Raw genomic sequence first — 24,111 nt, forward strand, 5'->3', positions numbered from 1 at the left:
TTAATTGGAGTGGTGTACAAGCTCCATTATTATTGGTCCAATTAACTTATGGATTAATATTTAAAAAAATTTTTTTGGTACTGTAGGTGTCCCCGTACAGTATATATCAATTACGGAGTATACTCTGTCTGCATTGCTTTTTGTAACTCTTTTAATAGTCTTTCATATTAGTTGTTTTGTATTTAGTTCTGATGCTTTAAATATTGATCTATGACTAATGTGCATTGAAAATATAACTAAATATCCTCTATATGCTTGTTTATATCCATATTGTAGTATTACATTTCACTGTGGTGTTTATGGTGCCATGGCAACAGTTACACGGAGGTGTGATGACATCATTGGCGGGCGCCGATACCCGGAAGCTGCATTCGGCTCCGATGAGCGGGCTCTACACGTGTCTGGTGGTGGGTATATAGGTAAGTCACTTCTTTTGTATTGTTATGTATCCTGAAGACAAACTGATAAAGGTTTGAAACGTTGATATCCATTCTGGTGTCGCTTTGATTGTGTCCTGAGTGCCGTACTGTGGAATTATTATGTGTATTGCTGCTGTGCAGGTGTGAGGGCACTGGATCAAGCTACCATTGCTTTTGGGAGTGCCGAGTCTCTGACCAAATATATATATATATATATACACACGCGCGCGCGCACACACACACATAAACATACTTTGGTTAAATCTGTGCTGGTGTCACACCATCAAACTCTCGCCCCTCGCCCAATGCTGGTTTATGTCAATGAAAACACTGGACAGGGTAAATGAAACAGTGCACATATGAGTTTATTAGAACAAGCTCTATTAGCAGCATATTGATGTAAAGACAAATGTCTGCAAAAAAAACATCAAGTTTACATTTGCACTTGGTAAGAGATCAGTTAGAAAATTCCCTTCAGTAAACTCTGATTTTGCATTACCTGATGTGTCTTCATGATAAGACTAAAACAAGGCAAGCCTTTATAATAAGGGCTTCAGCAACATTCATCGGCAGGCTAATCAGGTAAGATAGACATGCAGGAGCTATTTACACTACAATATTTCATTTATTGTCATTCTTTGTCACTGAAAATGTAGGTCTGTGTTCTGCAACATACAGTCATCAGGCTCAGCCTGAAGGGACAGACAGTGTCGGTCATACAGATGAAAGCACAAATAAAACAATATAACACAGGCGAGAGTACGATTTGGTAAAGGGAGAACTGTGCAGAGTACTGTAATTAGTAAATGTGGCGTTGTTCTTATGTTTTCTTATGCTGTGAAAGTTTGCACTGTTACACATTCGGTTTAGAAACACTAAACATTTGGAGCTGCATTTATCTTATTTGAAAGGATAAACTTTAATGAGACAAGGCCTATGGTTCAAGAACATCTGTAAGGCTATTTTGGCCTTATAGCACCAAGCCAGCATTTTCAAATTTACACAGTTACCCACTAGAGGGAGGTATTGATCCAGAAACATCCTGCAAAGCGTCATTTTAGAGATGTATGCTGTCTGCTATCCTACAACTGCATATCAACAACCAGTAATAATGGCATAATACACCCCCACAGCAAATAATATGGATATTAGAAGTCACAGAGGAGTTTTGTGACTGCATACCTGCACTAGGCTGGCTGTTGAGAGTTAAACAGGTCACAGCAGCATGAGGTGACTTCTAATATCTGCAATAATTACTAGTAGAAGGTGCATTGTTTTATATTACACAAGCTATCCTGGCGAACACTGTGTAACCCATGGGCACATACACAGATGTGTGTGTGTACATATATATATATATATACACACACACACATATATATATATATATATATATATATATATATACACACACACAAAAATATATATATAGATAGATAGATAGATAGATAGATAGATAGATAGATAGATAGATATATATATATATATATATATATATATATATATATATACCGGTATATATCCTCATCTGGCCTGGCTCTACCCGTACTGCATAGTACCGATCCGGGTGCCCTCACGGAATATGTGATAGCCGAGGAAAGTGCCTCTACACAATAAACGGGCACTGAAACGTTGCCTGAAAATTTACCACTTGTACACTTGATTTATTGACGTGTCTGGGAGTGCCGCACCAGAGGACTCGGCTATATATATATATATATATATATAGTACCGTGTCTAGTTTAAACATTGCTGCAGAGAATGTACCGTACGTGTGCCACCTATATAACTTGGGTTAGTGCAATATAGAATGTGTACAATAAATTATGAATTAATAGAATTGGAAGTGTTACCTAGATTGCTGGAAACTAATGTCTGTGTGCTAGCAGTCGCTGCAGAACCTACAGAGAACGGTTACTATTAAGAAAGAATAACCAGAAAATTTTGATTTAAAGGAGGCCAGTAGCTCAGTGAGATGTCTGCAAAACCATGGAGAGAAAATGGGTCATTGACCAGTCATGGCTGGCTGCCATTCATACATTTACTTTTAGTAGTACTAACAGATTTCAGCAAATAGTTTAATCAGATTTATTTACTAATATTGCTCAGAGGTGCATATCAGTTGTACAACCACAGCATCTAATCATATTATTACAGTGATAGTGTGACAGACAAACGATAATTGATTAGTTGCTTCAGATGTGTACCCTTGAACAATGTTAGTAAATAGAATGCTGCGCGCTCCGACCCATTTGTATTATTTGTGCTATTAGTAAAAAAATATTTTGACTAGTTTTAACGGTGTGCAACTTGTTAGTATCTTTGCAGCAAAACCAAAGCGAAGACAGACGGGAGAGACTGTAACAGTGAATAACGGTTATTGTGACACATGTCATTAGACCTGAGGGCTGCACTGCATGTACTGTACTGAGTGGATATTGGTTCTATTCATGAAGCAGTGAAAAGAGTGGAAAAAAGAACCTGTGGAGAAATTGCCCATAGCAACCAATCAGCTTGGAAGGAAGCCTTCATTAAGTACAATCTGTAAAATGTAAGGGAGATGCTGATTGGTTGCCATGGAAAACTTCTCCGCTGTTTTCACTGCTTCATGAATAGACCCCTAAGAAACATATTATGCAAAAACCCAGTAAGACAGCCTGTCAGACATAATGATCAGCGCTTTAAGGCCTGCATCTGCTTTAGAGAACTAGCAATTATGACTCATAAGCACAGGAGGAGTGTGATAGGTCTGATATTAGAGATGCTTATTTCATCTGCAATACAAGATGGCTGCACGTCATTCAGCAGTCAGTGGGGTCAGGGTCACAGCTGACCAATGACGCACAACTAGGCACAATACTGCAAGCACCCCAACAGTGTTATTTTGTTGTCAGACCATCTCGAGTGGAGTGGGTCAGGACGTGCCTAACGCAAGTTAGGGGTGGAACTGTGTGGACAGAGGGAGTGGCCAAGGGTGCTCTGGGGCATGGAATAATAAATGAAACTGTTTCTGTAAAACAATACATTTATGAGCAATGCATCCTGGGCAAGAATGTAAATAGTGTTATAAATACAGACCTGTAAGTCACAAGGAGTAAGAGATTACCTTATTCATGTTTTTCCAGCTCACACTGGGCCTGATCAGAGCTGCACGCAATGATGATGACCACATATTTGAGCAATTTTTTGCTACTGCACGTTTGTGAAAATGCCTAAAAACTCCTATGTAGCATGCAGTGGTGTCACCTGATGCAGATAAATAAGAGACCCCCTGCATGTGCCTTCAGCGTTTGTGCCAGGGGGCGTGACTTCACAGGTAGGGGGAGTGGCCTAAAAGAAGTCCCTAATGACATCACTACGGGGGGCGGCCCCCTATTACCTCACTCCGGAGGCGTGCCCAGCATCCCCAGACATGCTGGGTTGCTTCCAGAGACTCTAGCTACACCTTCGACCTCCTTCTTACTGACAGGAGCCTGAGTGGTGCAGGATAATGTGAAACTGCAGCACCCCAGCTTCTTTCAGTGTGGAGGAGCCAGCATTTTGGTGTCACCCCCTGGAAGGGTGAAAGCCGGGTGTGGCCCGCACCCCCCTCGTGACACCTCTGGGTGCATGTGTTACACAGAGTACTCTATTACATTGAGATGCGCAGATCTCGGAAATATCCTGGAAAAGTGTTGGACATCCTGGTTAGTGACTGGGAGGTGGCTAAGCAGACGCACGGAATGGTCCCTCTACAGATGCTCCAATGCTCACATAGGAGGCGATACTCGGATGAGGAAACTACACCTGCCATAGAGCTGCTGCACACTGCGATAGTGCAAGAGGCGGCTGTACGATAGTCACTAGGTCTACACCATATGGTCAACAGTTATTAGGTCAACAGGGTCAAAAGGTCGACATGCAAATGGAAGACAATTTCATTTAGATTTTGGTTTCATTTCGTATGTTTAACAATACACGTATAACCCAAATTAGCCGAAACTTGTACCCTCCCTGGCTCACTATGCTCACCACGCTGCAGGCAAGGTTATTCGCTCCACTACTGCGACGCTCGCCACAGGTTACTATTCCCAGTCGTAGTCCACGTGGATAGTAAATCAAGCCAAAGGTGAAAAAAAATTGTTTTTAAAAAAAAATACACTTTTCTACCACGTGTGTCAACCATTTGCACGTTGACCTTTGAACCTGTCTATCTTTTGTACTGTCTACCTTTTACATGTCAACTTATTAACTGTCGAGCTATCATCTGCCCCTGGCAAAAGACACACCATCTGGTATCTCAGTGCCTACAGACGCTGGCAGCGGGCATCTCAGCTCTTGTATATTCGGATGCACGGATGTAGAGCAGGGAAAGGCTTTGTAGTGGCATTTGCATTATGCCACAGGTGGGAGACTGGCAACAGATGCAACTACATCTGCGTCCACCACTGAATCGGGCCCACTGTCTGAGATAAGCCGAGATAAACCCTGATCAACGTAGGCGATCGCCTAGGGCCCGATGGGCACCAAGGGGCCCTTATTATTTTAAAGCACTTTTACTGTATGTCCCTATAACAGTCGTCTTATGACCATATTTACCAACACCTGTTAGAATTATCCTATCAGATAACTATTGAGCATTGGGGCCAGGCGTTATATGGTTACGCCTTGCAAATGTTTGGAACGGTACATTGTATGACAGCAATTGTGAACACTGGAACAGAGAGATGGGGCTGAAGGTCATCTGGGTGGGAAAAATAGATCACTGGAGCCTATCACTTATATCCCATACCAACCAATTAGGTTTGGTTCAAGAACATTTAAGAAAATGAATGGAAATCTCTGGTTGGCTGCTGGGACTTACAGTGCATTTGTGAATAAAGCTCTATGTTACTAAATGAGTATTCATGAGATTTTTTTTGGCATTACTGATTCAACATAATATTGTGAGTTACCTAACTAACATAATGAAACTACACACATACTGTAGGTAAAGGGGATGTATACTGAATCACTAATCCATGTTTCCTAAAGCTCCTCCTGCTCAGCAAATAAACCTTCTTATATATCTGAGAAATTACTCGTCAGTAAACCAGCCAATTACTTTTACCATTAATTTGGCCGCTATTTTATTGGTGATATTATGGTTACATCTACCAAGCAAACAATTTGGCTGTTCCCACTCATCTGACAACGCAAAGTGCAAATTAGCAAAAGCCAACAGATCATATACAGAAGAGGGCTAAATAACCCCTGCTTATAGTACAAATAGGATATTATTTCCTGACAACGAAAAGTAAAGCGGTAGAGACAGAATAGTGGTTTCTTAACTTGCTACAATAAAGGAGACTGTAATGCAATATTAGGCAACCTGTGGTCTTTCACCAATGGTGGTCTACAGCCATAAGCTGGGAGGGTATGCTATAACTTGTATTTGCACCACGGATTGATAAACATATGGTATGAAATTATAGTCACATTGCTAAAATGCTTCGCAAGAGATTCGGCTTCCCACTGGGCCGTTCCACCATGTGGCTGGGGTAGAACCTCATCTCAGGTGGTAGGGTTCTAGAGGCGGTTGAGTTGAGGTTTTCAATAGGCCTCCAAACATACCTCCAGTCTCACTTACCATGGGATGCGGTAAGGATCCCGATGGTCAGGATCACGATAGACAAAATCCCGACACCGGAATTCCGCCGCTGAGAGTGCCAATGGATCCCCGAGGTGAGTGTCAGGGTTTGGGTTAGGGTTAACTACTAGGGGGGGGGGGGGGGGGTTATTCTGCAGTAGTAGAGGAGGTTGGGCAGTTAGGGTTAGGCTGTGGTCAGGGGTAAGCCACCAGTATTCTCAGCGTCAAGACTCAATGAGGAAGCACATGGTGACAGGGACTAATCGCTGTCAGCTTCCTCTGCTTCACCCTGTACAGATGTCAGACACCGCGATCCTTATACAGTGACTGCACAAGGATGGACACAGGGCACCTTTCCACATGCAGCATCACTCTATGAATAAAGCAGTACAGGTTGAGTATCCCATATCCAAATATTCCGAAATACGGAATATTCCGAAATACGGACTTTTCTGAGGGAGAGTGAGATAATGAAACCTTTGTTTTCTGATGGCTCAATGTACACAAACTTTGTTTAATACACAAAGTTATTAAAAATATTGTATTAAATGACCTTCAGGCTGTGTGTATAAGGTGTATATGAAACATAAATGAATTGTGTGAATGTAGACACACTTTGTTTAATGCACAAAGTTATAAAAAATATTGGCTAAAATTACCTTCAGGCTGTGTGTATAAGGTGTATATGTAACATAAATGCATTCTGTGCTTATATTTAGTTCCCATCACCATGATATCTCATTATGGTATGCAATTATTCCAAAATACGGAAAAATCCGATATCCAAAATACCTCTGGTCCCAAGCATTTTGGATAAGGGAGACTCAACCTGTGTTGCCATTTGCTATAGGGGTTATTGGGAGTATGGTGCTGCTGTACCTCACCATGCCAAACTGATTGTAGGGAACAGAAATGGGCAAAAACAACCGTAGAAATGCAGCAAGTAATGTCAGTAATTCTCTAGGGTACTACAGGTCATGTCAGCAAATATCTTTTAAAAATGGGTATATAAAATCAAATTGCATGGTCTTGTGCGTCACACAAAAATAATTCTCCAGCAATATGAAATGGAATTGTGCATAGTTTTTGACCTATTGATAGAATGATAGGTTTAACAAATTTATATTCTAACATCACCATAGAACAGGTAATTCAACTTTGCTAAAACCAGGATCCTTCCGCAGTTCCCAGTAGGTGTCGTTGGAAACCCACGTCTCCTTATTATGGGCGTCAGTCACCTTCCTGTGATGTAACAAGGAGAGAACGGAAAGAAACATTAGCTCAGGAATGTGGCATTCACCGAAACTATTTGTTTGGGTGAAAACAGCTGGGAATGAAATATATAATTGTGCATACATACTGTAGCCCCTAAATTGTGCATTTTATTACGCGCCACTATGGAGCGAAAAACTAAAATCCACAATATAGGGGAAAAATATACGGTCGAGTCACTATTATGACCACTTCCTACATTTGACATCGGCAGCACGTAGCACATGAAGTAAGTTGTGCGTCGTGCGCTGGCTTGGTGGGTATATAAGGTGTGCGATAGGCTGTCTGCACACATATCACTTGTTGCTGTCATGGGTAAAATGGGTGATTTATCCGAGTTGCAAAAAGGGACAGTGGAGCGGCTCACTGTCAAAATGAGCCTGGGGACTACCAGCCCATCTAGCTGCTGTCCGTACTGCACACGGCGGTAACTATGGCTATTAGCTGATGGTCATAATAATGTGACACACAGACCATCAATAGTGGGGTATTCAATTGTGCCTCGCACCCCCTGCTAGCCATCTATAAAAATGGGTGTCTATCAGAGGAATTTAATTGTTGCTCTGTAAAGACACTTATTAGCATTGAACACGACTGAAAGCAGCAGGTTTAAAGCTTCTGAACCCGTCTAAAGATCTCTTTTGGGTATCTAAATTCCAGGTTTGGGCACCCAAACTGCAGACTTTTCACACATTTAGTGGACACCTGATCAGAGCAACAATTTAATTGCTCTGATAGATGCCCATTACTAAAGACGGCTAGCAGGGGGCGCAAGGTACAATTGAATTCCCCCCAATTAATTCACCCTTGCAGCTCAGAAAAAAAGGTGGGAAATAGTGCAGTTTGCACAAGATGAGGTAGTGGTTTTGTTAAAAGATCATTCCCAGTAACCATGACTACCATTGCCATCCTGATGACGGTCTCAACTGATGAACTCACCGGAAATATTTTGGCGTGTATTCTATATGGTTATCATCCAAGTATTTTCTTCTATTTCTCTGAAGTTCTTCTATTCTTTGCTTCTCTGTTGCAGCAGCTTCAACGTTCCCTTCTTCAAGTAGCCTGAAGAAGAAAAAACATATACCTATTGGACTAATCAATACATGATACAAACTAGCTTACTGTTTATAGTTTCTTGTGACTGAGAGTCCATAAAAAAGGTGTCATGACCTGGGTCCTTGCCTCAGTGTGAAAGGAACCTCTAACCAGGCTGAAGATAACAGAGGTTCCGGATTGTTCAAATTTGATTTTATCTACATGCTTCAACAACACAAAGTTCTGGTAAAGCCTCCCATTTTTACTATTGTGACAGACAAGGCCAGTGATGGGACAGAACCAACTGATGGGGGGGGGAGGGGGTTTCACTACAGCCACCAGGCTCTGATTGGCCTGTAGGCCAGGGAATAGTAAAGCAGGGATAACCATTGGTGGGTGAAACCATCAATGATTACCTTGCAGATTGTTTTATACCATTGATGTTAATCACCAATTGTACAAATTATTTTACCTAAAAAGCATTACGATTGTAAATGATGTAAAGTTTGGTCTATTCTCCTGCGTATTTGAAATATAGGAAGCAATGAATGATGATTAGCATATAGTACTGTAAGTATTATAATAAAATTTTATATATATATATATATATATATATATATATATATATATATGTCTCCCTAATCCTAATGGTGGGTGATAAAAACTGCCCCTTATGTAGTTTTCTTTACTTTATACTTCATATGTGCTAAATAGCTGCATAAGCTTGCTGTCTGGCACACTTTGGGGTGGGATAGGATTGGTTATTGGTTGGCTAACCATTGATTTGTAACCATCAATAGTTAATGGCTATCACTAAGATGGGATGGTAGTGCCGTAAGTAGGGATGGCTATCAGTAGGCTGCCCATCGATGGTTGCAATGATGGTGCCATTGAGGAAAACCACTGATGGCACTCAAACCATCTATGGTGAACCAGAGATTGTTTTCACCATTAGAAGGCCTCCGCGGGCCAATTAAAAAATTGGGGGGGTGTCTAAGCTCCGTACTGGTTAAAAAATAAAAATATTTGGTTCTATCAGCCATTGATGGCAGCGAACCATTGGCTCTCTGTTGGTAGTTATCCATTAATGTTTGACAACTATCGATGGCCATCCCTAGCCATAAGTCTCCCATGTTATGGGTACTGAAGTGGCTATAATGCTTTGGTGCCTGTAAAGAGACATGTCAAGATGACAGATTTGTAGGTGGGCACAAATTTTATAGTTAGCAGGGGGTGCCAAACACCCTAGCAATGGCCCTGGTGACGGATATATGTTACATTTATATTTATGGTGTTGTATTGTAAGTAATACATTTGTGAAACTTTTTATACCATTTTGGAATTATTTTCCATTTATTGTACATATTGAAAAACTATTACTTGAAACCGAGGTTTAGTGAAACGTGCACTGGAAGCTGTACTGAAGATCAGAAGATCCCTGAAGAAGTCTAAAGGCCCATACACATTAGACGATGTCGCTCTGTGAGCGACATCGTCTAACGTTTCCCCCTCCCGGGCCGGCCGGTCGGCGGCCGCCTGTACGCACTGAGCGATATGACCGCTCATATCGCTCAGTGACGTCACGCCCCCGCCAGCCCTGCATGAAGGTCGTGGACGACAGTCCACATCCTTCATGCATGCCCTACCGACAGCGACGATCGTTGCCGACCCGCAGGGCCGCGCATCGGTCATCGCTGGCGGCATACACACTTAACGATATAATGAGCGACGTCGCTCAAGGAGGGGGAAAATGAGCGACGTCGCTCATTATATCGTTAAGTGTGTATGGACCTTAAGAAGTGAAGTGATTGTATTCATCCCTCCGCACCCCCCCTTAATACTATAACACTCAGTGACAGCAGCAGTGTCACTGGAAACACCAGACTGAAAGATATTTCAGTCTGTCTGTTGATGCCCAGTTTTGTTCTATTACTTTTGTTCTAATTGTAAAGCGCAACGGAATATGCTGCGCTATATAAGAAACTGTTAACAGATAAATAATAATAAATAAATTTTAATTTTTATGTAACTGCCTATTCTCTGCATTTGATTGACACCAGCGGTCGCCTTTACTACCTCATCCTTTGTCCACAGATAAATAATAATAATAATTATTTGCCTTTGATCTGGCCGGAATCTTGCGTCGGTTGATGGAAGGAAATCTTTCAGCACCGGATCCAACTCATTCAGTTCCATGGCAAATCTTGTGAAGCCGTAATAGAGTTCATAGTTCATCGGCATAGAACCTGTAATAGAATCATAGGGGAAATAAGAACAAGAAACTGAAAGCAAATGACATATTCAGTGATTACATAGATGTGGATCTGTATTCATCTATGAGGATGCACTGGCCCTATACATCTGCTTGTGAAAGTAGCCGTCACCATTATCAGTGCACATTTGCACCAGCCCTGTCCTTGGACGGAAGATCTGTCTGCAATCAGCCGGATCTGTGAGTACGCTCACCTCTGAAAAGCATGCAGTTCCGTCTCTATGCCACGGAACACTTATCCTACAAGCGAATGCCTGTTCAACCGCAAATAAAGAAGCAGCTGAGATGCGTACAAATGTGAGTAACCCACAGATCCGCTGAGATCTATGAGAGATATAGGTGTGCCGGAAACATGTACAATACCAAATCAGAGATGTTCCCACTCTCAAGGCGATAACAGATAGAATGAACAGAATATAGTACAGAAAATAATGAAGGACAGAAAAGCTTTTCATAAAATACAGAGAGCAGGAGATACTAAAGGGACATTAAGGAAATGCTGAGTAAACAGGAAAGTCTTGAGTCTGTTTTTGAAGGATTCTATAGTTGGGGCCTCTCGCACTGTGCGGGGAAGTGAGTTCCATAGAGTCGGAGTCACATGGCTAAAGACCCCCAGATGAATTACGGGAGATTCTAGGTGCTGCTAATAGTCCTTCATCTACAGATCGCAGTAATCCAGTGGGGTAGTAAAAATTACTACTGTGCGGAGTTTGTATTTCTCCCCGTACTTGCGTGGGTTTCCTTCGGGTGCTCCGGTTTCCTCCCACAATCCAAAAATATACTGGTAGGTGAATTGGCTCCCAACAAAAAAATTAACCCTAGTGTGAATGTGTCTGTGTGTACATGTGATAGGGAATATAGATTGTAAGCTCCACTGGGGCAGGGACTGATGTGAATGGGCAAATATTCTCTGTACAGCACTGCAGAATATGTGTGTGCGCTATATAAATAACTGGTAGTAATAATAATAATAATAATAATAATTATCACATTGTTAGCTGAACACCAAAAGCCTGTGAGAGGTTGTTATTTCTACATTTGTACCTGGCCTCCATATACATCTAGCCGCGGGAGCATCCCCACAATACAGCGCATCGTGCCACTTCCCGAAGAGCCGATGCACAACCTTTCCTTCTTGATCCATTACTACTCCATGAATCTCGTTGACATTGGAGCTCCAATAGTTTCCCTAGTTGTGAACACACCACACATTAAATTCAAATGCATATTATACTTGGCTACAAAAGACACAGATAATATCAGCCATACTTAGTACCTGGACCCAATGCACCTGCTCTACTCTCTCAGGGTCGCCGAGAGGGCTGGGGTACTACTTCCCCGGCCCGGCTGGAGGGGTCAGTAGCACACCGGGCAGAGAGAGAGAGAGAGAGGAGACTAGTGCTGCTCAGCAACGGCAGTTTCGCTTCCCTACCCAGCACACGCTGCTGTATGCTGGGCGGCAGAGCGTCCGGTCTCTCCCTGCAAGTTTTACGGCATGGGGGTGAGAGGTAGTGGGTTATAATTGCACTGATTACCCTGGATCTTCCCCGTGGCTGTGGGAAAATAAATCTGCTCCCATTCCCAGGGTGTGGTACCCTGGAAAGGGGGCTTGGTCATGGGGAGGGGGTATAATCATGCCGCCCAGGTATAGCCATGCCTTCCAGTACCCAAGTCCGTCGCTGTTTTCTTTGGCTCTGTCTCCTGTCATGCTTACTGCATTCTGCCAGCCCTGTATGTGTATATAAGTATCGTGCACACTTATCAAGAACCTCCACAGCCCAAATGACTAGTTTTGATCATTTAAGGAACCAATAAATCCTGGGTCAAATAACAAGTTACTATGGAATTCCATGACCTACAGAAATAAGAAACAGAAGGCTGAGAGTAATAGAATATAATAAATGTTGGGTGGAGATAATTACATTTCAAGGTTATGCTCAGAGTATTGTATGTATTTAATGTGAAATGTATGTGCACTGCCGCACGCAAGGTTAAATCATTGTTTGAAGAATTTTTCAAATATTCAGGATTTCATTTACCTAGAGACGTTTTAGCTATGAGGAGGGCAAGAGGAGTTTGTTACCATTATTTGCTCATTTGTCTTTGCCGGCAGCTAGAACATGTACTACAAACAGATGAGCCCAGGGAAAAACTGCTTCCGCCTAAGGAAATGGAATTACATGAGATTCTAAACAAATTGTTTAATTAAACAATCAAACGACTCAAACAAAAATTAAACAGATTGGCTGCTAGGTGACAAAGACTAAGGGCAGTATTCAATTGAAATCGGAACTGCCGTCAAGTCGGAAAGACGGCGGTTTCCGACTTTTTTAGGTCGTATCATGATTCAACCTATTCAATGGGGCTGCCGTTTTTCTGACTTGTCGACAATTCAGACTTGTCGGAAAACACGTGGATTGGTGGATTAGCCGCGGATCTATGTGTTTTGTCGGACAAATACGACAGGTTTTAGTCCCGTTTCCAATGTCAATCCATCTTTAAAAAAGTCGGATTGACATTGTTGGATTTGGCCTCAAATTGAATACTAAACTGTCGGATCCTTTCCGTCGGAAAGGATCCAACATCAATTGAATACACCTATAAAGCTGGGTACAAACCATCAGATTAATTCCGCTGATCTGATAAATGCTCCAATCTGATGGAGAGCAATTTCTAGCTCAGTGTGTACTTTCTTCAGCTCTCCCTAACGGGATCGGGAGTCTGGAAACAAAGTAGCGTACGCAGTACACCAGATCCCGATCTGAGTGTTGCAGAAGTAATTAAAGATGTTTCTTGCGCTAATACTCCGGCATACACACAATCCAATTGGGTTGAACAATTGGATAGTGTGTACATGGCAAGACATGGCAAAATTGTTTTGTTTTTTTGTAGAATTAAAAAGTTTTTTCTAAAAGCTTCTTACTGATAAAGAGGAACCGCAATGACTACCCATGGGTGACAGCCGTGGCCTTCTTACTAGTGGGTGTGGCTAGACTCCCATAGGATGGCCATCACAACATTGTAGCCAATGTAAAGTTGTTAATGGTTTAACCAGTAATGGTTATTTAGTGCGCATGCGGAGAGGAAGATGGAAATCTGTGCTTGAGGAAAGGAGCTGTGCTGACAGGTGAGGGCAGCTGTGTGGATATAATTAGATACACAGAAATAATTTGACGGCAGATAAGAACCACCAGTTTGCCCCTTTTTTACCACATTTTTACCTCAAATCTTATTTGATCCTTATATCTTTTTGTAAGGATATCCTTATGTCTAGCCCATGCATGCTTAAATTGCTCTACTGTCTTAGCCTCTACCACCTCTGACGGGAGGCTATTCCACTACCCTTTATGTGAAGTAATTTTTCCTCAAATTTCCCCTGAACATCCCCCCCTCCAGTCTCAGTGCATGTCCTCGTATTCTAATACTTCTCTTCATTTGAAGAATGTCTCCCTCCTGGACTTTGTTAAACCCTTGATATATTTGAAAGTTTCTATCATGTCCCCCCTTTCCCTTCTCTGCTCCAAACTATACATATTGAGATTTTTTTAAACAGTAGACGAGCCATTACTAGCAAGCATGCCCAGGTGGTAGCCACTGCAATCTCCACACAAAAAAAAAAAACATTTTAAACAAATCATGAAAATCAATGGCTGCCAGGGGGCACTAGGTCGGTTCTGTGGCAGGAGACGTGTCATGGGAAAGTGGGCATGCCGGTGGACGTGATAACATAACTGAATTATTGTGGTCTCGCCCCCATTACACAAGACGTGATTACCGGCATTGTGAAACAGGTGGCAGAGACACAAGGACACTATTCATTGCAAAACGCCCACATTCGCTCGGTGAGTGGTGCGGCTGCGGGCAGTGTAGCACTTTGCCATTCTTCCGAGCGACCAGGTGCATTTTTGCAATGGTTGAAGATGTCAGACGTTTCACTAGGACTGTCTGTTTTCATCAAGTGCTCAAAGTTATGTTGGAAATTGAGGAACAGAACTGTCGTTTGAAATTGGGTACATAAAATGGTCAATGATCTACTTACTTTGATGAACGTCATTTTACAGGTAGAAGCACCATTCTTTGCATTCCGTATGGTGATCTCACCATAATGTTCAATCCATCGTCTGCCACTGAGAATGTTATGGATACAGGTCGTAACTTTGTTCCAGACATAACAATCTCCGTACCTAGAAACAAAGCCCATAATACCATAAAATAGCTCCCAGTTATGCTAACAATCATTCTTAAAAAACTAAATGTAAATTGTCTTCTCTATCAAATATATTAAATGGGGTTGATTTAAAAGAAGACAATTGCAAACAAAATACTTTTTTAAATGCCAGTTTATAGGAAATTGCACCTAATTTTCATTATGCAGAAATACCGTACGCACATCAGCAGTAAGAAAAGCAATCTGCACTACGCCAATCTCTTTTTTCATTTAAATTAAGGCAAGTAGAAATCAAGTAGAGACTTTGGGTCTGATTCATGTTTGGAAGGAATTGCACAGCCTCAAGGAAGTGGCTGTGCAATTCCAGTTCATTAAAATTCAGATACAGCAGGATGCGTTTGTAGGAGACTCCTCCTTCATGAATTAACGAGGATCCGAGTGCTGCGTTTGGGGACACAGCCTTGGATAACATCGAAACCATTGATCAAGATTCATGATGGTTTCAGGCACCATCCAGCCTGTGTAAGCTGAAGCTTACTCAGGCAGGCTGTAGGATCCGGATAACCGGTCCAGCAAATCTGCGCCCGACGATGCAGACCCTAAACACATCATGCCTTTAAAATTGGGCTACACCCCCCCCCCCCCAACACCCCCACCCGCACCCCCATTTGGAGGAACAGTTTCATGTGCCGCCTCCCAGATAATTGGCATGCTGCGGCTGACAGCGGGCTGCGAGTGATATTGCAAGATTCTAAGTAAACCATCGGGTTTTCCCCATGCATAAATCTGTAGATTTTAGGCATAACAGATCATTACCAGTATTATACTTTTTACATGATAACCAGCTCCTTGTTCACAGTTGTATTCCTTATTCTCCACTATCAAACCTACTTTAATTAAATAACCCATGGAAAAAAAACAAGTACCGTATTTGCCGGCATATAAGACGACTGGGCGTATAAGACGACCCCCAACATTTCCACTCAAAATATAGAGTTTGTTATATACTCGCCGTATAAGACTACCCCCTTCCACACACCAAATAAAACGTAAAAGAACATCAGATTTGTGACATACTGTATATTATGACCTGATAAGAGATTTGGATAGGGAGTATTTATCAAGGTATGCATAAGAAGGGGGGAGGGGGCGAGGAGAAAGTTGTAAAATGTATAAAAGTATACCCCTGTGTGCATTTAGTGTTACCGGTTTCACATGAGTGCCATTAGTATTAGTATTAGTGCCATTACAGTACCTGTCATTGTCACCATAGTACGGCCACAACGCGACTGCAGCGCCTCCGGCCAGTCCCTGCATCTCCCTGTAATTGGCACTAGTGACCCGCCGCGGCCGCACTGGATATCGCGCGATTCTGGATGGGGAGTAGAATGAGGTGGGCGGGCATCGGGAGGCCACTATGGGCACCGGGCGAGTATCGGAAGGCCACTATGGCAGCTATGTCTATCCCAACTGAAGTGCACCCGGCGTATAAGACGACCCCCCCACTTGGAGGCATGTTTTTCAGGGCAAAAAAGTAGTCTTATACGCCAGCAAATACTGTATATACACAGCAACTGATTCACACAGAAAAGGTTACTGCCGAAAGAAAAATAAGTAGGCGGAATCGGAATAGTGCAGACCCTCCGACATGACCCCTTTCACCAGGGACATTGGTACAAATTACATTGTCAGAGGGTTACTTACAGGCTGGAAGATGGTAAAATCAGGTTTCTGTTAGAAAGTACTAATATGAAATGACTACAGTATCTGGCTTCACAGCAGACATTACTGGGAATACCAGTAACCGTAATGTCTAACATCTGCTGTTTAAGTGTGTACAGCTTATTTTTGTCACCCTTTGTCAGCTAGGTTTGACATCTGTGGGGTGGTACAAATCTGCACAAAGTGCTGCAAAACCTGGCTGAGCGCTTATCGGCCAATTAAGGTAGCCCTGGCATTACAAGTTTTTCGATGCACCTATGCGTGGCAAAACTTGTGATGTAGCCTAGATAGAGGCGATCTACCATTCCGTAATGGCAGATTGTGTCCTTCACCAAGTATTGCAATTCCTACAAATACTCTAACGGCCTTATACACCAGCCGGCGAGATGCAGGCATGGGCGCGATTCTGGTAATTTTGATGGTATTTTTAAAGCGGTAATAAGGCCTAAATTCTTAGGGGCAAATTTACTAAAGCTTCTAAAAGTGAAAAGAGCTGATGTTGCCCATAGCAACCTATCATTTCCTAGAATGCAATAAAGAATCTGATTGGTTGCTATGAGCAACATCACCTCTTTTCACTTTTAGAAGCTGTAGTAAATTCACCTCATATACCCTCAGCCAATGTATGTGTACGCCATTGGGCACCTGATACTCCACTACAGTCTTCTAAACGCAACTCAAAATGATATTACAATAAAGTGACAGTTATTAGAAAAAGAACAGGACATTTAAATGCATAAGGAGCAGCTTGGTATACAGTAAATTCAGCCTAGAGGGCACTTTGAATAAGCAATACTCAGTATAAGGTAATATGTTTTACGTGGTACTTGGTAAACATTTACTATCGCACAAGAATACATTTTAAAATAAAGTTGATAAATATTCAAATAAATAATATTTAACTTCAGCTTTACAAGTCAAACTATACAAACTACAATTGTTGACGCATTCACATGCATATTTCAATATAGTTCATCTTCATCAGCCTGCAGTAAAACAAATTCTCCCATAATCAGTTTATTTAAAAACTATAGTTTTCCTTGTGGTTCATTTTTATAATGTACCTGATTAAACTCTTGTTACCTACGTGACAAAACCGAATAGAATGTATTTTTTTTTTCCATGACGTTAACTGTAATCATGGCTACTTCTAGTTAATGGATTGCATTACTAATAAATGATGTGTTCCCATCAGTAGTCGTTAATTATAAAGGCACCACTTGAAATATGGACTTCACCAATCTGTCATCTCAATTATCAAATACCGAAAACTGTTGTGTGCCACTACCTCCATGCTGGGACTACAACAGCCTCCAAAGGTAACATGTTAATTAAGCAAATATTCTGCACTGGCAATAAACCTGGACTATACGTCCTGCCCAAAGCTGGTTAAAGGGGTGTGTGTGTGTGGATGCAATTAATCATTAATGGATGGACTTCCATGTTGTACAGTCTATTACAACTCCCTCCTGCAATTTCCACTATTTTGCAATGCCAGATCCCCCTCATCTTCTGGCCACACAGCAGCTGCACCCCCTACACCAAGGTAGTTCTGACACTTCCTATCCAATGAATTAGTACTACCTCTTCCTATATCCTATATAATGAAAGGATAAGCCTGCTTCTCACCTCTGTTATGTGCACCGGTGGCCACTAGAGGCCGCCACACTGACCAAATGACTCACAGGTGAAAGTGTCAGTGATACTGCAGGGAGATGTTACAGACGCCTACCCTGCTGCTGCTGCTATTAATAATACTGATCTGACTGGTTCACACTTGCTGCAAAAGGAGAAAGGGGGCTGGGGAAAGAGAGTGGGGGTAGGGGCAGATAGGGACTAGGGGGGTGGAGAGTGGAGTAGGGGCAGATAGGGACTGGAGAAGAAAGAGCGAGGGCAAGAGGGTTGGGGCAGATAGGGACTGATGAGAGAGAGGTGGGTAGGGGCAGATATGGACTGGGGAGGAGAGAGGGGGGAGGAATTTTGGGTAGATAGGAACTGGGGAGAGAGTGAAGTTGTATGGGCAGCAAAGGACAGTGAGAGGCAAATTTCTTCAATATAGTCACCTCTGTGGTGCCGCCACAGGGCGCCCGTCAGAGCTCCGATCAGGACACAAAAAAACACACACACCCTATGTACACTGCACCGCCACCCCCATATACTGCCCCCATATACACTGCACCCCCATCTTCTTCCATATTCTGCACCCCACACCATACACAGCCGCTATATACACACCGCAACCCCATACCCCTCCATATAGTGCCCTCTATATGCAGGGCACATCCCTCCTCCATATACTGCTCCCGCCATATACCGCATGCTCTGCACTTCTCCTCCTTATACTATGCCGCAAGCCCAGGTCACTTCCCATCCTGGGACTCGGCAACAAGTAGCAGCAGTAACCAGGAAATGGATGCAGGAACTACAAGACAGTCCCGCATTGCTCAGAGCGGAGGCACGGAGGACACGTGGCCACTTACTGGCAGGGGGAGAAGGTGAATGAGTCCGGCAGGAAGAGGTGAAATCATGTTTGGGGTGAGCAGTGAAGTGGCCGGGAGCAGGATGGGTCGTGCTGGGGCTGCAGATGATGCAGGTGAGGGGGCAGATAACCGGGTCAGCTGCTTTACATATACTGCTGCGCAGGCAGGTGTCAACCCTTATTTACTGGAATCTGCGATGCGATCGCAGTTTTTATTGCGATCGCAACGCAGAGCTGTGCCAGACATGCTGGGTGGCCTTGTCCCGTGCTGGGTCGGGACCCAGCATGCGAGTTGATAAGTAGCAGTTTTTGCTAATTTAGCAAAAACTGGGATCAACTCTGAATAACCCCCTACAGTATATGCGGTGCTCTGTTGTCCCTGATCAGATCTGTTCACCACAGATTCCAGCAGTTTAGTGATGCTCTACTCTTACTGAAAGGGAAGCGGTGTTGTCAGTGATCCTCTTCCTGAGAACCTCCTTTTTGCATAAATACTTAACAAAGTACTGAAAGTACCACTGGCTGTGTGATATAGGTGTCAGTAGCAGTGAAGAGCCTCACCGCACTGATGGCGCCCTCAGGGTACCGGCTGGATCATGAGATTGCTGGCCCCAGGTAAGCAGGGCTACACATTCCAGGATAACTTATTAAATGCTTCTATACGGCATACTCACTTTGGTAACCTAACATTCACTGTTCCAAAAGGCAATATTTCCATGGATTTCCCCCAAAATTTATTTTTCCATCTGATGTCTGAAAGTTAAAATGAACAATTAGTTACATAGGGGGACATGTACCAAGCAGTGATAAAAGTGGAGAAGTGAGCCTGTGGAGAAGTTGCCCATGGCAAACAATCAGCTGCTCCATACATTTCTATAGTATGCAAATTAGAAATGTTACGTCAATGCTGATTGGCTGCCATGGGCAACTTCTCCACTGGCTCACTTCTCTACTTTTATCACTGCTTAGTACATGTCCCCCATAGACTCTCAAAACACTGTATGCTAAATGTAAGCAGAGGCTGTCCTGTTCTATACCAATACTAGTGTCACACTCTATTTACTTTACTTTAGTTAGCTCACTCTACTTCACACCTTTGTTGTACATAACATTGATCAATAAAAAATATGTTAGTTTCAGTCTGACCACTTTATTATTTGTCACTTGTTTGGTTTGAGCCACAGTCTCTGGCAGTCGTTTCTGACATCTAATCATACCCATCATTTTCACCGATGCCCTTTCTTGGGCCGGGAGAGCTGTGTGATCGCACGGGGTGCCGTGGCCACGGCAACTGAATATTACAGTATTCTGTCTGGAATACAATTGAAACCGTCCCTCCCAAATTGGCCACCGGCTCATAGAAGAATACTAGCGGAGGAGGCGGCGGCGGCCATTTTGAGAAGGTCATTTTCAATACTATGAACTGGGAGCAGGCGCAAGCAGCACCTTGGGACTGCAGAGAGTGGAATTGGCCCAGGGGTTCCCCTGACAACAAGCAGAATCCCTTGACAATCAGCAGAATCCCTTGACAACGAGCATATACTGTGGCATTACAGTGTGGGCATAATATGGTGACAGGGGCATGCGGGGTCATTATACTGGCGGCATAATATGGTGCCAGGGGCATTACAGTGGGGTAAGGGACACTATGTCGGTGAATAGTAGCCTTTTTCGGCAAGGCTACACCCATTGCAGCAATGTCATGTCCCCGATTGAGGGGCACGCATGCAAATATTAATTTCTCTTATGCCCTTGAGGATACTGGGGTTCCATTTAGTACCATGGGGTATAGACAGGTCCACTAGAAGCCATGGGCACTTTAAGAATTTGATAGTGTGGGCTGGCTCCTCCCTCTAGCCCCTCCTACCAGACTCGGTTTAGAAAATGTGCCCGGAAGAGCCTCCTGAAGTGTTTTCTGCATTTATTTTATATGTTTGTTATTTTTAGACAGGGCTGGTTGGCACCAGCCTGCCTGCTTCGTGGGACTTAGGGGGGGAGGGGTGGGACTTAGGGGGGGAGGGGGGGAACGGCCCAACCTCTTGAAGGGTTAATGGTCCCGTTCCCTGCTGACAGGACACTGAGCTCCTGAGGGAACTATTCGCAAGCCCCACCACGGCGAGCGTACATTCCCGCAGCACGCCGCCACCCCTAACAGAGCCAGAAGAAAGAAGAGTGGTGAGTACTAAGCCGACGTCCCGAATAGCGGGTCACCGGCCATTATGGCGGCATGAGGGTACGGAGACGCATGACTTCTAAACGGGGCGGATTGCATCTCCAGACACAGTATACAGCTGCGTCTCAATACACTGTACACAGGGGGTCATTCCGAGTTGTTCGCTCGTTATTTTTTTGTCGCAACGGAGCGATTAGTCGCTAATGCGCATGCGCAATGTCCGCAGTGCGACTGCGCCAAGTAAATTTGCTATGCAGTTAGGTATTTTACTCACGGCTTTACGAGGTTTTTTCTTCGTTCTGGTGATCGTAATGTGATTGATAGGAAGTGGGTGTTTCTGGGCGGAAACTGGCCGTTTTATGGGTGTGTGCGAAAAAACGCTACCGTTTCTGGGAAAAACGCGGGAGTGGCTGGAGAAACGGAGGAGTGTCTGGGCGAACGCTGGGTGTGTTTGTGACGTCAAACCAGGTACGAAACTGACTGAACTGATCGCAGATGCCGAGTAAGTGTGGAGCTACTCAGAAACTGCTAAGTAGTGTCTATTCGCAATTCTGCTAATCTTTCGTTCGCAATTTTGATAAGCTAAGATTCACTCCCAGTAGGCGGCGGCTTAGCATGTGCAAAGCTGCTAAAAGCAGCTTGCGAGCGAACAACTCGGAATGACCCCCACAGTACCAACACTGGCAAAAACAGCCTTAAAACGGTTTTCTCTCCATTTGAAGCAACAGATTCCCTTAGCCGGTATAAAAAAAGCGGGAAGACTGCGCGCCATTGAAGGGGCGGGGCTTCACTATAAGAAGATCCAGCAGCTCACCAGGGCATTATTAGTGTACGAAGACCGTCATTCCGAGTTGATAGCTCGCTAGCTGCTTTTAGCAGCCGTGCAAACGCTAAGCCGCCACCCTCTGGGAGTGTATCTTAGCTTAGCAGAAGTGCAAACGAAAGGATCGCAGCGCTGCTCCATAAAAAAATTGTACAGTTTCAGAGTAGCTGCAGACCTACTCCTACCTTGCGATCACTTCAGACTATTTAGTTCCTGTTTTGACGTCACAAACACGCCCTGCATTCGGGTAGTCACTCCCCCGTTTCTCCAGCCACTCCTGCGTTTTTATCTGGCACGTCTGCGTTTTTACACACACTCCCCGAAAACGGTCAGTTACCACACAGAAACACCCACTTCCTGTCAATCACTCTGCGGCCAGCAGTGCGACTGAAAAGCGTCGCTAGACCTTGCGTAAAACTGCATCGGCTTTTGTGAAAGTACGTTGCGCGTGCGCAGTGCGCACCATACGCATGCGCAGAAGTGCCGATTTTTTGCCTGATCGCTGCGCTGCGAACTAAAGCAGCTAGCGATCAACTCGGAATGAGGGCCAAAGTCCCCTATCAGGGTACTTAATCTGCGACCTGGCTTAGCTTGGCATTAGCAATAAGGGCACGGTGGGGGCTTGCTCCAAATTACTCTGGCCCTCATTCCGAGTTGTTCGCTCGGTATTTTTCATCGCATCGCAGTGAAAATCCGCTTAGTACGCATGCGCAAAGTTCGCACTGCGACTGCGCCAAGTAACTTTACTATGAAGAAACTATTTTTACTCACGGCTTTTTCTTCGCTCCGGCGATCGTAATGTGATTGACAGGAAATGGGTGTTACTGGGCGGAAACACGGCGTTTCAGGGGCGTGTGGCTGAAAACGCTACCGTTTCCGGAAAAAACGCAGGAGTGGCCGGAGAAACGGTGGGAGTGCCTGGGCGAACGCTGGGTGTGTTTGTCACGTCAACCAGGAACGACAAGCACTGAACTGATCGCACAGGCAGAGTAAGTCTGAAGCTACTCTGAAACTGCTAAGTAGTTAGTAATCGCAATATTGCGCATACATCGGTCGCAATTTTAAGAAGCTAAGATTCACTCCCAGTAGGCGGCGGCTTAGCGTGTGTAACTCTGCTAAATTCGCCTTGCGACCGATCAACTCGGAATGAGGGCCTCTGTGTCTCCCTGAAGGGCTCTTTGTGGGTTAATTCTGCTTAACCTTTTCGTGTGTGTGTGTGTGTGTGTGTGTGTGTGTGTGTGTGTGCTCTGTCACCTTTACATTATGTCAGGCAAAGAGTGTGTTTCTTGTACAGCGGAGTGTTCCTCTTCACCAGGGGGCTCACTACTGGGTACTCAGGGCAGTGCACCTTCCCAGAATAGCGGGGCTGAACCGGAATGGGTTAATTCCATTAAGGGAATGATCTCAAATATTTCTACAAAGCTATCCCGCAATGAGACAGAGACACAATACTTAAGATAGACTGTGGATGAGTTTATGAATAGAGACTCAGTACGCAAACCAGCGTCTCAATCCCCTCCCATTTGTCCGCAAAAACGATCTCTGGCCCATATCCTGCAGTCTGACTCTGATGCTGACGGGTCAGACATGGAGAAGGGTGAGGTGGATTTGGAGAGGCAATGCTACTCTTTTACAGGGAACAGAGGCTCTTATAGAGGCTATCAGAGATGTTCTGCAAATTCCTGATAAGGTGACAGAGGAGTGTGAGGAATGTAATTTTAATGTAAAAAAGAAGTCCTCAGTCACTTTTCCTGTGTCAAAGGAATTGAATACCCTGTTTGAAGAACCGTGGGTTAATCCTGATAAGAAATTTCAAATCCCTAAAAGGTTGCTCTCATCTTTTCCTTTTCCTCTGGAGGATAGGAAAAAATGGGAAAATCTACCGATAGTGGACACATCAGTCTCTAGGTTGTCACGTAAAATTGTATTGCCTGTCACTGGTGCATGCTCCGTCAAAGATACAGCTGATCGTAAAATTGACACTACACTCAAATCATTGTACACAGCTGCTGGGGTGGCCCAAAGACCCACTATTGCATGTGCGTGGATCACAAAAGCCATTGCTAAATGGTCAGGTAACCTAATTGAGGGGATAGATTGCTTGTCTAGGGGGGATGTTGTTTTACTCCTGCAGCATATA

At 43.8% G+C, this 24,111-nt stretch overlaps 1 protein-coding gene across 4 annotated transcripts in view; it reads right to left on the bottom strand.

Moving 5' to 3' along the window:
- Positions 1 to 763: 763 nt before the first annotated feature.
- The window catches only part of OSBPL6 (oxysterol binding protein like 6), a 520,623-nt gene continuing 497,275 nt past the window's right edge, over positions 764 to 24,111 (bottom strand). For all 4 annotated transcript variants that reach the window (XM_063933384.1, XM_063933381.1, XM_063933383.1 and 1 more), the window contains 6 exons: positions 19,650 to 19,728; positions 14,646 to 14,790; positions 11,651 to 11,795; positions 10,454 to 10,580; positions 8,239 to 8,361; positions 764 to 7,269 (listed from right to left, as the gene is read on the bottom strand). In XM_063933384.1, coding sequence (XP_063789454.1) covers positions 7,161 to 7,269; positions 8,239 to 8,361; positions 10,454 to 10,580; positions 11,651 to 11,795; positions 14,646 to 14,790; positions 19,650 to 19,728 — 728 coding nt within the window. In that variant the 3' untranslated portion in view covers positions 764 to 7,160. The remainder of the gene's footprint in view (positions 7,270 to 8,238; positions 8,362 to 10,453; positions 10,581 to 11,650; positions 11,796 to 14,645; positions 14,791 to 19,649; positions 19,729 to 24,111) is intronic.

Source organism: Pseudophryne corroboree, chromosome 7 (genome assembly GCF_028390025.1).
Source record: "Pseudophryne corroboree isolate aPseCor3 chromosome 7, aPseCor3.hap2, whole genome shotgun sequence".
In the NCBI taxonomy this organism is placed as follows: Eukaryota; Metazoa; Chordata; class Amphibia; order Anura; family Myobatrachidae; genus Pseudophryne; species Pseudophryne corroboree.